The following is a 13660-nucleotide window of genomic DNA, read 5'->3' as shown; positions in this document are numbered from 1 at the left end:
CGTGTGCACGCCCATGTATTTTACCATATTCATGGACGGACTGTAATGAGTGCTGTAAATGGAGGAAGGCTACTTTTTGTCAATTTAAAGGGTTCAAGAGTTATTCATAGCTACATATTCTACTGTTTATTTATTTTAAGAGGACGAAATCATAATTTATTAATAATCCTCACTTATGGCAGAAGAAAACCGTGGTAACAATCAACGATTACAAGAAAATCCCATATTCTACTGTTATAACAAAGCAACAATCATGTAAAACACACTTGGTCCTACCTGTTCATCCCCAGCATGAATCTGGCCTTTCATCTTGTCGTTTGTCTTCTTAAACATCAGGCTACAGAGAAGAAAATGGATCCTTCCATTGTATAAACTTACAATCAGGAACTCCCAAAGAAAGGGCTGAAGTACTAGAAAACTCTTTTGCAAATGAATTTCTGCCAAGCAATGTCTTCAATCCGGATGGAATTTCTAAGTTAGATAAGGATTCCTTGGAGTGGAAGTTGATTGAACTAAAAAATCTGGCCACTCCAAGAGAATCTTGAGGAACTTTAGTCAGCATCAGGAACCCTCCTTAAGGCCAGGACAAACGAATGCACAATACATCTAATTGGATTCTATCCCATTTGGAATTTGTCACAAAGTACCTCGTTAAGTAGCCCTAATTTACTTGTAATTGAACTCTTTTCTTCTTGTTTTAGGTCATGAAATTTGAAATTTTAGTTCAAATTGAAGTCAAAGCGATCGGTCACAAGCAACATACCATGATGCATAAAAGGGTCATATTAGGCCAGTGTTCAATCCAAGACACTGAAATATCACCATAAAGCCTGCAAACTTGGAGATTCTAAATCACTAAAACACCATTATGTTTCATAGCTTTCAAAACAGGTAAATATTAATAAGACCCAAAGAAATTATCACATGGAATTTCACAACGTATTCAGGTTTGGAAGGCATCACCACTCACAGAATAAAAGAATACTGATATGCCTCAAGTATGAACTCGCATATAACCAAGAAAATATCAGTTGGAAAACTCAAAAATTTTCCGATGCTCAATTGAACCTTTCATAATTGCAGTTAACATTTCAAGAATAATATTAGGACAAGGAAAAGGAACACCCCATATATAGATCCCTACCAACCCACAGAAAAATATTATTTAATAAGTAGCCTAACATACTACAGAACAATTTTTCTTTCTTTCTTTCTTTCTTTCTTTTTTTTCCCTAGCAAGATACAATGAGCATCAAAATCCCCTAAAGAAATTTATCTAATTTCCTCGATCTGTTAGGATCTGGGGGCCGAAAATCCTCAAAACGCAAATTGGAGCTTGCCTGCATCTCATTTAAGACAGAATCCCCCTTCTCCGATTTTATTATTTCCAAGATGCTTCCAAGAACATCTGCTGCAAGCCCAACTTCCAGAAGATGACCCGGCTCCTCTCCACCTTTATGTATTAACCGTCCAATCTCTCTAAAAGGGATCACATTTTCTGTAATGACTTTGGCAAAGATGCCACCAAGAAATTCTGGTGCTCTTGGGGCATCATTTACAGCATCCTCCAGAGTAGTCAGAACAGATTCAAACCTGGCCAGAAAGAGGGAAACAGCAGTAAGTAAATCAAACACTAAATATATATATCTAAATAATGGCGAGCTGAAAAGACTGACTAATAGACAGTTAAATATCATTTACCCTTTAATGAGCTGGGTTTGACTCAACAGGCCATCCCGAGACTTCGAAAGATTGACTAGAAGCTTAGCCAAAAGATCCCTTTCCATGTGCTTCCTCTCAAAAGAGTCTGTGACCCATAAAGATACCATTGAGGGATGGAAGCTCGGGGAATTCAAATCTTTGATGCAAAATTCAACTTCTTTCTCATCTCTGGCACTGAAATAAAAAGGTTATTCAGTATATTTATTGAATTTTTTTTTTTAGTAGTAGTTCATGTTAACTCAAGTCAAGAAAGACATTCTTAAATGTAACTACCAGTGGAAGTCAGCACAGGTAGTTCTTAGCATGTTTACATAATCTACAGAAAGGCTTCGTTCCCAATCAATAAAATAGAAGACTACAACTTCCAAGAAAGCTGCCTTTCACATGAGTTCCAAATCTGACAGGGTACCAAATAAAGAAGTTTTTTGATACGTGAGTACCACATAAAGAAGTTACAAGCTCATCCACCGCCACTTTCATGGAAGAGGCAAAACAAGTAAACTGAGCATCTCATCTTATTTAAAATTTCAGCCCATCTTTTCTCCAAAGAATTCCACCCCAATAAATTTGAGTGAAAAATCTATTAGTTCAAAACAAACTATGAAGATATGATAGCCCTCTTGATTTCTCACTTTCCAATGTAATCCCTAATATATGCTAGATGTTCCTTCAATGGACATAAAATAACTGGACATCACCACTGCATGAATGTATAGGGGTTTTAATGCAAGCAGCTATACACTAGCACGCACATGATGAAAACTTCTCTAAACTTGGAAAATTGAAACTGCATAACAAGACAATAGATGCATGCATAAGACAACATGAAACCTGTAAAATTCTTTAATTGCTGCCATGGACATTTCCCGAAGGCGATCTTCAGGCCACTCTTTTTCTGAAGGGACATTTTGAGAAGTTGTACCCTGCCCTCGTGCAGGTGGTGATGTAGCAAGAGATCTATCGAGACTTCGGTCCGGATTCCTCAGGTCTCTGTTACCATAATTCACATTACGCTCCTGAGAACTCAAGTGGTCATAAGCAGCTGGAGCTGCAATTCTATCAGAATTATATCTTGGATTGAGATCCTCCCTTGTGCCATATGTTGTCCGCTCTGATGCAGTGCTGTAACCATTCAAACCAGCTGTCATTCTTCTGGAATCTGCAGGGGCTGGAGATACATCAGCTACAGCAGCACTTGGAATTGATGGTGATCCTCTGATTGACATTCCTCTCCCAAGGCCACCTTGAGGTCCCAGAGTAATAGAATCATCACCCATTGTTGGCCTCTGAGGCAAGGAAACTGACAACATCCTAGCCTCATAAGGCTGTCTTTCCTCCAACCGAATATCCTGATTGCCAAACCCACGAACCGGAGTAGAAACTCCACGGAAACCACCCATCTGGGTATTTGGGGAAGACAACATTGTTGATCCTCTTGGAACGAAATCCATAGGTGTTCTCCTGACTGACTGGTTCATGCTTAACCCACGGCTCAACCTGTTGGATTGTGCCTGCCGTTCTTGAGCAGCATCCCTGTGCACTTCCTCAATCTTTTTTGGCCCTTCAACTTTCCTTCTCTGTTGCCATTTATTCTTTCTCAAATCCAATGCATCCTTCAACATGAACCTGACCCTAGAAGATAAGTTCATATTAGTAGATAACAACTTCATTCCATCAAAATATGCGTCCATATGCTCTTTAGCTTTGGGATGATCGATCATCTCTCCAATGGTACTCATCAATTTGCACAAAGCCTCAACATCTTCTTCATCAGGATTCTGATACTGGCCCAGTAACTTGTGGATGCATGCGTGCATTATTCGCTCAGTTAACATTCTCTTCTTGTACAACTCCCCAATTAATCTAATATTACCCAACATTCGTCTCCGAGCCTGAACTCTCTTTTCTTCTCTTTCCTCTGCAGACTGCTCGATGTCACCCTCTTCATCAGCTTTATTAGCTTCTTCTTGCTCTCTTTCCCCTCTCTCAAATTCCTCCTGGCACTTATTCAGAAGCAATCTCTTAAAAGTTATCTTCTCATTTTCTTCATTGTTGAAATCAGGCAACTCCACAGCCAGATGACAACAGAAATTGGCATACATCTCACAGAAAGTAGGCTCCATTAAAGCTTTGTCAAATATCTGTGAGATGACGCCAGTAAGAGTCATTGCATTGTCAATTTTAACCGCTTTTACTTGCTCAAAAAGTTTCTCGAAGTTCTGAGGAGTAAGCTTGTTTAAAATAGCTTTCAATTGCCTTTGCTTTGCCTGTTCCTCATCTGTCACTTTACCCACTTTATATTTCTTCTCAGCTTTGTGCATCATCAGTAATGGAGTCTGAGGGGAAGGAATTAAACCTTTTTGTTGAATATTGGTACCACGCAACCACCTGTCAGCATCAGGATTATTTCTAGGCATTCCTCCCTGAGGACCCATGGATGGCCCAAAGAACATTCCTCCAGCATACTGCATAGGTGTCTGTCCACGTGGGTTCCTGAGAACACCATGATTGCCACCTGAGCCAGGCCGAAAACCTGCATTACTTCCATAACCAGGATCCTGACGCACATCCCGCCCTGAACCAAAATTACCAGGTTGTCTGCTCCACTTGTCTTCCTCGACCATGCCACTACTACGGCGGTCTGTTCGAGATCCCCCACTCGCTCTATCTATTATTCTTCCAGGACTAGGGTATGAATCGCGCTCAACAATATGAGAGCTATTGAAATTAGCACTCATCACAGCCTCTGCTATATCTGCTGAAATCTCAAAATCTTCTGGAAGATCAGTGCATTGCTCCGAAAATTTAATGAGGAAATCTCTGGAATACTTTTTGGCTGTAATTCCATCTCCATCATTGTCATAATTATCCACTCTTCCATGGATCTGTAGTCCATTATCTGAAACTTCTAATTTTGGGGTAGATATGTCAGCGGCATCTTCCCAATCATCAGGTTCAGCTTCAAGCAGTCCTCTCTTTTCACTCGCTATGGCATCTACTTCGACAGCATCAGCAGGTGCCTCCTTCACATGCACATCAGAAGTACTCTCAGTACATTCTGTAGACACAACAGTTTCTTTCTTTTCCTCTGGACCCTTATATGCATTATAAAGATCAGACGTTGACCCAGCAGCATCAGCCTTTTGAAGAATTTCTTTTCTCTTCTTCTTTGCTTTAGCAGTACTCTTTGCCCTGTTCAGATCAAGGACAGGTTTATCTTTGGAACCTGATGCTGCAGAAGAGATCAAACCACCAATGTCCTCTGCACCTTCCCCTCCATGTTTTGAAGTAGCTTCTGCAAGATCAGGTGTCAAAATGGGAGCAGACTGCTGATCTGACATCCCAGATATCATAACAATTTCACTACTGCCCAAGCTATTGCTTCTGCTTGACGAGGCATCCAAAGTTGAGATCTTCTCACCATTAGGACTTCCACCAACTGTGGAACCCAAAACCTTGGAGTTCAAAATTTCTAGATTATCAGTCATCCTGTTGATTCCTGTATGACACCTCACAGGTTCATCCAGCCCCCTTTGTTCAGCCTTTAAAGTTAGAACCTCATCACTTACAGTAATTTCCTTAAGAACAGACTCCTGTCCAGATTGTTTTCCCTCAGAAGATTTTAACAAAATAGGTTCTGAAGATATCTGACTACTGTTAATATGTTTGGGCCCTTCAGGCAATCTGCTTTCTCCTTGTTCATATTTTCCCGCAGCTTCATGGGCTAATTGTTCATCCTGAGAATCGGATTTATCTAGATTAGCATGACAAACAGTTTCAGAGGTATCAACAATTATTCTGGCGCCAGAAATTTCAGATGAGACACTGGTGACACCTTCGCCAACACTGTCAACCTTTAATTCAGAAGCATCAGTAGCAGCAGCAGGAACAGTTGGTGGCGATTGCTGAGATGAAGAAACTACTTCATTAGTCACAGGTGTGGCATTCGCTTTAGCCAGTACAGCTCCTAAAACTCCACCATTAAAAGATGTAGAAGGCAAGACTGAGGTTGACGCAGATTGGCTACCAACCTGTAGAATGTAGAAAATTTTTGAAAAAATAAAAAATAAAATTAAAAGAATAGGAAAATGCTGAACTAAATTGAAGGGATGATTAAAAAATGTTAATGTACAAATACAGCACAAAAGCACCTGCAGCTGTGATTGGATAAGTCCTTTCTTGCCTGGCTTTTTCTGATCTTTAATAGAGTTTGACCTGTCAACAGCTTCCCTTCTTCTGCCTTCATTATTGGGCACAACTGGTGCAGATTCCTCAGTTGGTGAAACTGAAGCCAAAGTAGAGTGATTAGATACAAGGCCCTCAGGAAGACCAGCATCTGATACTGACACTGGCTGATTTGTTTCCACCGACAAGGACTTGAACGCCAATGATTCAGTGCTAGGTTTAGGCTGCCGTAAAGATATTTCTGAACAAATCTCAGAATCTCTTTGAGGATGTGATGAGCTAGATTCCACAGATGGCCTCACAAGTTTAGGAGATTCAATCTTTTCAACACGTGGACTATTTGGCAGCAATGAGTCTGTAGCCTTTTCTCCAATATAAGAACCAGTAGCAGGTTTAACTGTAACTGGTTTTGTTGTCGATGGAGCAGAGGAGATTATGTTATGTACATCACGAGATTGTTCCATGTTTGGTGGATCTGCAACACCATGCATTTGGGTCCCCGTCTTATTTACAGGTAGGGGATTATGAGCAGGTGGATTCATGAATGCCAAGTTTTGGGGACCCTGGGGAACTGGATAATTAAATCTTGAGGCTTGAGAATTGGGTGGTATGTGGCTACTTGTTAAAGAAACAGAACTTGGGGATCGATAAAATATAGAACTGGCATTGTAAGAATTGGGAGGATAAAAGTTAATAGGATGAGTAGGTCCATATGATGGAATAGGCTGGGAATGAGGAGGCACATTAGGGTGAGACCTAGGGCCTGATGACCCAACATCTGAATAGGAATCTGCCGGTTTATCAAAATTCAACTCTTCATGTGTGTCTGGATGTGTAATTTTAACTGTAGTTTTACGAGGACCACCAAGTTTCCCACCCTGCTGCTGGGGGTATTGTGGAGTCATGAATCCCATATTGCCCAACTGAGGGGGTAACTGAGGACCCATTTGAGTTGTGAAACTCAGCCCTTGGCCTTGATGAATAAGTCCTTGAGTCTGCATGGGAAGGGGTTGGAGACCTGGAACATACATAGTCTGTTGCACTTGGGATGCATTTCCCATAGCTAAAGGTACAGTCAATGGCATTTGAAGTGAAGCAGCTGCCATACTCTGGGATTGAATCTGTTGGTTGGGGCCACCAAACTGCACCGAACCTTTTGACTGGTGAAATGGCATTTGCATGGACATACCAGTCATAGGACGAACAGATGGCTTCTGTGGTTGGCTTGCTGGCGGTGCAGGTGAGACTTGTGCATCCTTTCTTGCCTTGGGCACTGAATGAGCATCCCCAGTATTAGATTGGATTGCAGTAGCTACGTCCTTTCTCGGTAACTGCTTAGGTGCAGGAGGAGCTGGCATCGGAGGCACTGGCAACGGAGGAACAGATCTAAAAGAATCATGGCGTGCCTGCAGGTCAAAAATCAAAGATGTTTTTTAAATCGCTCAAATATAAATGCCCAGAGCCATAAATTTCCACCCACAATGATAACTGGTATTATACAAACACCAACTGTCGAAGCACAATTTCTTTTGATAAGTAATCAAAGAGTTCATTGTAAAAATCTAAAAGGCATAGCACAAGAACACGGGAAGTACACGAGCAACCATCTGTCCATGCACAAGTGAAATGGCACATAAAAAACATGCCAAGTTTTAATAGTAATCAAGTAAATTTCCACGAGTTGAAGCATAAAAAGTGGGAGGATAGTGTCAATCAATAAGCATCAGACTTATGATGGATAAGCAGTCCGCATGATGATATTGGGGGAAAAAACCAAGTAAAAACCTGGTCTCGTTTCTGCTCGTCCAAATTTGGGGGCGCTGAGCTAGTTCGAGCAGGAACCTACAAACACAAAATGACCACAAGTATTTGACCATGTAGAGTGAGATTTAAAAAAAAACACTGACCACCATTCTACAGAAAAATCAAGAATGTGCATTTAGTGGATGTAAGAGCATAAACATACCTGCATCCCATTCATGAAACCAGGACTTATGGACCCAAACTGAAAGGGGAATGCTTTGGATGCATCTCCGGGGGCTAATCCACAGAAAAACATTAAATGCATATCATTAGTTCATTTGTCTAAGACTCCAAATCACTGTCAAGATAAACTCTTTTTCTTTTTTTGGATAAATCACTGTCACGATAAACTGAAGTTCACAAATGATAGAAATATTTATTTTGATCAGTCACAAATAATAGAAATATAACCAAAGCTTCTAGGCATACACTTTGCGGGTGTTGCGGGAGCTGTCAAGTCAGAGCTCACGGAGGCAGATTGAGAAGTTGGAGCCTTCGGAAAAGCTTGGGTGATTCTCTGAGGAGCCAAACTCTCAGCCGGCTTGGCAGCTGTGCTTGTAACCCGCACATCAGATGCTGCTCCTATGACACGCCATAACAACAAGCCCCATAAGAAGGATAATGTTAACAGATTAAGCAGGTCAAACAAATCATTAAAATAAATAAAGCTTCCTTCAATTATAATGAAAACCCACCAACATTCACCAAAGAAATTCACAAAAGCAATGCACCAGATAAAGGTTTTTTTTTTTTTTTTTTAAATCATACCATGTAATTGGGGCTGTACATGGGAACCATTCTGCAGAACAGTACCACGCGGTGTAGAAGGATTACTAGACTCCGACGAAGATGAGTTCACGGTGGGCACGCTTGCCCTAGATTGCCCTCCTTGTACATTATTGTTATTCTTCTTGAAACTAAAAAACACACCCCAAAAGAAATATCAAACCCAAAATCACCAGTCACGAAATAAACAGCCCGAATCCCTCTATACATCACAAAACAAAAACCAAAAACCCTGACTTCCCAACAAAGCCACAAAATTTAAAAATATAAAAATTAAATAAAACGGCGAAAAAGATTCGAAATCACAAACCCTAGCAACGATACCTGCCGTTGAAGGATTGATTGTATGACGGAGAAGGGGCGGGCCCGCCGCCCTTACCGTAAGCGCCTGAGGAGCCCCGCTGCTGATTGGAGCTCGTGGATCGCCTCTCGGATTTCCTATACCGTGTCGTCTCGCTCTTATCCGGCCTCGATTGATTGTAGGACATATATCCCAACCCTTAGATTCCCTCTATTTTGTTGCGCTTTGTAATTTATTTTCCTCACAACTTTCTCTGCAGCCAGCCAAACAAGATCCAACCACAAGAAAGGAAAAAAAATTAACAATGATAAATAATCACCACGACATTACAGCAACAAAACAAAACCCACACACGCATATATAAAATTACACAGATATGGAAGAGAGTGAGGGACCTGTAGAGTGAAGAGTGTAGAGCGAAATTAGGGTTTATTGGACGTTCATCGGAGACGGTGAAAAACAAACTGGAGAGAGAGATAGAAGAGGGAGTGAGTGATGAAAATAATAAAAATAAAATGTAAGAGAGAGAGAGATAGATAGGTATATAAAAATAAAATAAATAAATAAATAAATATTTTAATAAAAATAAATTTAGAGAGAGAGAGAGTTTTGGGGTAACAAACTAATGGTCAAATCAACTGCGTTATTTTCGCTCTTTTATATATTTTTAATATTTTCCATTTTTATTTTATACTTTAGCCATATATTTTTTTATATACACACATGCTCTGAAAAAAAAAAAAAAATAGCTTGAAGATTGTAGTAATTTTTCTTTGTACACGTGTTTATCATCTACCTAATTATTGTCTTATCAAAGTTTTAATAGTAACCTTAAATCTAAATTTAAAATATGTAAATGTAGCGTATTCTAATTTTATAAAAAATATAAAATTTATCATTAAAATAAATTATTTTTTATTATGAATTTTAAATTTATTATTTTTTTATTCATATGAGGTGTTTGAGGACAAAATTTCAACTAATCTTAAGGCAGGTTTGGTAATCAAAATAAAATATAAAATTTTCATCTCGTCTCATCTCATCATTACACTTTTTTCAAATCTCTATACAAAATATAATAAACAATTCAACTTTTTCAAATCTCAATATACCTTTTTCAAATCCTAAAATAATAATAATATTAAAACATAATATTTTAAACTTTAAAACAAAATATAAAATTCTCATTTTACCTTCCAAACCTATCCTAAATGGTACATAAAGGCTCAATAAAAAAATTTATGTAAGTGCATTTTGGACAGCTTGAAAGAAAATTCGATAATTCTTAGAAACTATTTGCATCTAAGAAGATTTGAAATTTACACAAAAAAAGAGGCAAATCACTAAAACTAAGATCTTTACTATTTGAGCCAACTCGCAAGTGTTACGTAAAAAAATCAGTCGATTTAAGCCATTTAATTCTAAAAAGAAAAAAAAAATTTTGATCACATCTCTTGATATTCTCTAACTTCTTCATATGTCTATTTATTTCATTTAAAACTTTGAAATTCAAACATAGAACTCTTTAAAAAATATAATTCAACCTACTTATAAAAAAATTATATATATATACAATCCAACCTTCTTGAATTTAAAATAAAATATATATTTATAATTAGGACAATGATGTTACATGAATATTATATGTAAACGAGATAGCTTTGTGACAAATGTTTTGATTGTTGCTGAAAAGATTTTCAAAATGACATGATTGGAATATATGTTTTGTATTTATTTGCTTGTTTTCTTTAGGTAGTAATAAATATAAAGTTCGAGTGCATTGATTAATCATGTACAAAAAATAAGATAACATCACCAAAATCTTTGCCATCCAAAAGTCAAGCCCACCCTATAAAAAAAAAAATATAAATATAAGACTGTGTCGGTACATCTCGTGGACCAAATTTTATTGGTGAAATATTATTAAAATATAATTTTTTAATATTATTATTTTAAAATTTAAAAAAATTAAATTATTTATCATATTCTATATAAGAATTTAAAAAATTATAATGATGAAATCAGATGAATTATAAGTATTTTTATATTCAAATATGGCCTAAATAATGAAACTAAATAAATTTTTTTTTTTTTTTTTTGGTCAAAAAGCAACTTTCTCTTATTTATCGAGTTGGGTTTTAATATTGGCCATTGGGGTTGACTACAAAAAGTTCTAAAAGGTTGCATCCACGAAACTTTCCTCTTTCACATTTCCTTACATTCAATAGAAGTTATTCATCTCTCTCTATATGCATACATATCAAATGTGATTTAATATAGTTTTAAATTATGCATAGCTCATGATTAAAATAAAAGTAATACAATCACTTTTGTGAATTTTTTATGCACTCCGCTTGTGTGATTGATCAAAATAATTATTTTATATTAAAAAAATATGATGCAGCCAATCACATTAGTAGAGTGTCTAAATAATATACAAAAATAACTGTATATAGAGATTTTTTTTTTTTTAAATAATGATATGTATAAGTCTCAAATATACAAAATTCGACATACATTTTTTAAAAAAGTGGATCTCACAATATAAAAGTATGAAAAACTCACTTTTTATTTATATTTTGTTTACAAAAGACTTATATAAAATTTGTATATTTGAGATTTATACTTAACATTACTCTTATGATTATTTAATGTCCTTGAATTATCGTTACTATCTTACTTCTATTCCAAAATAGGCTTGAAATGAAACGTGATTCTATCCATTTCATGTTGAATAAGTATTATCCATTTCATTTGAAATTGAGAAATAACATGTTACTGATTTAGGATCCTAAGCTTGTGTAGTTGTTTGAGCTTTGTAGGCCGAAAGAATATACTTGGGCCGGTTAACGCCTTGGCGGGCTAGTGTTGTGTTGTCGTCTGTTTGCTGTGGCTTGTGCCCATCCTCATTTTGGGCCAAAACTTTAAGCCCAGTTTAGACCATAACGGGAATGATCTTGTTTATTTTTAAAAAACAATTTATTTCATCTCATCATCTCATCGCATCATTATAATTTTTTTAAATTTATATATAAAATAAATTAAATTTTTTAAATTTTTTAAATTTTAAAATAAAAATAATATTAAAAATATATTCTAATAATATTTTATTCTAACTTTTTAACTTTAATCTGAATTCATTTCATTTTATTTCATCTATAAAAACAAACGAATCAATTCCAAGTCCTGAAAAAATATATGGGTTCATGTATTGAGGTTGAGACAGTGTTTTTGGTACCGTACCGTACCGGCCGGTACGGCCGGTATATGCCGTACCGGCCAATCGGCCGGTACCGGTAAAATAAGTGTTCCGTTTCGGCCGAAATTTCGGCCGTACCGGCCGGTACATGACTGTACCGGCCGGTATTTTATGTTTCGGCCGAAACACAAATTTCGGCCGGTACGCTTTTCAGCAGTTAGGTTGATGGCATTTTTGTAATTTTTGCAAACTCTAAAGGGCAATTTTGGAATTTTACCACAAAATCAAAACCTACTTTCGGACTCCTGAATCTCATTTCTCAATCTCTGCCTTCTAAATCCTGAACTCAATTCGGCCGAACCATTTCGGCGCCCAGGCTCACGGCTCCCAGTCCCACGCCTCAGTCACGCACGAGCAGCCAGCGGCCCAGCAGTCCACCGCACGACGCCGACCACCACCAGGCCTCAACTTGGTATTTTATTTTTACTATTTTTTTTGTTTATATTTATAACTTAATTTAATTATTTTTTTGTTACTTTTTTGATAAACAAATCAGAATTGTATTTTGATAGATGTTTTAGATTATATTGTTATAGTGTTTGTTTGTATTTTTATAGATATTTTAGATTATATTGTTATAGATGTTTGTTTTTATTTTAATAGATGTTTTAGATTATATATCATTTATCAATATCATTTGTTAAATAGTGTGACTTTGTACTTTAAATTTTATCTTATTTTATTTTTACTTGTATTTAATTAATAATTTATAATTGTATTATTGTTATAGTTGCATGGTGGACCCAATTTGGTTGCGAGGTTCCAACGCTTCAAAGGTTTGCTGTTCGAGTACTAAGTCAATGTTGTAGTGCAACTGGATGTGAGAGAAACTGGAGCACATTTGATTTTATTCATTCGAAGAAGAGAAATAGATTAGTGCATAAACGTTTGAATGACTTAGTATTTGTTCGTTATAACTTGAAGCTGAGAGAGAGGTAAATTTTTTTAATACTAATGTTTTCACTGTTGAAAAATATATAACATTTTCACTTATGTTTGATTTTATTTTGACAGGAGCATAAAAAAGGGAAGAGATGCTTTAGATCCAATCAATCTTGAAAACATTGATTTGATGGAAGAATGGGTAGGTGAAGAATCTGAGCTTCTTGATGGAGAAGATTTGGATTGGGCAAGTATTGAGGAGCCATTGGCCTCACTAAATGAGGAAGACAATTATAATATTGGTGTTGATGTTGATGATGGAGATGACGTTGATGAAAATATTTTGATTCACATGTCGAATCCTGATCCTTATTGTCTTTTTGATGAGGATGATCATCTTTGATGACGTAGTGAAGTTACTGATTTTATCATGATAATATTGGTATTTATATTTTATAACTTTATGTTAGTTGTAACTTAAAACTTAAGACTTGTATTGAGAATATTGAGTTTGACTTATTTTGTTGTTATTTTGGAATACAGTTAATGCTTGTATATATATAATTTATCCAGGTTTAAATTATTCCAAAACGGTATACAAAACGGTACCGGTACGGTACGGTACCGGTACCGAAACGGTATCGTGACCGAAATATTATGCCGGAACGGTACACGAAACGGTACCGGTACCGAAATATTTCATTCCAGTGCCTTGACCGGTA

The 13660-nt window shown here is 36.8% G+C and overlaps 1 protein-coding gene across 2 annotated transcripts; it reads right to left on the bottom strand.

Moving 5' to 3' along the window:
- Positions 1-1013: 1013 nt before the first annotated feature.
- On the bottom strand, positions 1014-9300 carry LOC108989854 (eukaryotic translation initiation factor 4G-like). Of its 2 annotated transcripts, none has more exons than XM_018963617.2 (10): positions 9193-9300; positions 8821-9050; positions 8479-8627; positions 8140-8292; positions 7874-7947; positions 7693-7749; positions 5874-7313; positions 2554-5753; positions 1702-1896; positions 1014-1593 (listed from the first exon to the last, which is right to left on the bottom strand). In XM_018963617.2, exons 2-10 carry the CDS (start codon positions 8982-8984, stop codon positions 1263-1265), a joined length of 5763 nt encoding a protein of 1920 aa, XP_018819162.1. In that variant the 5' UTR covers positions 8985-9050; positions 9193-9300; the 3' UTR covers positions 1014-1262. The 2 variants fall into 2 exon arrangements, with proteins under 2 accessions (XP_018819162.1, XP_018819170.1); XM_018963625.2 differs by having other exon boundaries at positions 1048-1593; positions 8140-8286.
- Positions 9301-13660: the final 4360 nt, after the last annotated feature.

The sequence above is a fragment of the Juglans regia genome, chromosome 5 (genome assembly GCF_001411555.2).
Source record: "Juglans regia cultivar Chandler chromosome 5, Walnut 2.0, whole genome shotgun sequence".
Taxonomy (NCBI): Eukaryota; Viridiplantae; Streptophyta; class Magnoliopsida; order Fagales; family Juglandaceae; genus Juglans; species Juglans regia.
The sequence above is the reverse complement of the archived record's forward strand: the minus strand, read 5'-3'. Positions and strand labels throughout refer to the sequence as shown.

Excerpts from the sequence above, each read along its gene's own strand:
- LOC108989854 (XM_018963617.2), bottom strand. The coding sequence starts at position 8,984 with ATGTCCTACAATCAATCGAGGCCGGATAAGAGCGAGACGACACGGTAT. Across the intron at positions 8,293-8,478 it reads TGTACAGCCCCAATTACATG|GAGCAGCATCTGATGTGCGG; the intron begins GTATGATTTAAA and ends GGCGTGTCATAG. Across the intron at positions 7,750-7,873 it reads GTTTCATGAATGGGATGCAG|GTTCCTGCTCGAACTAGCTC; the intron begins GTATGTTTATGC and ends TTGTGTTTGTAG.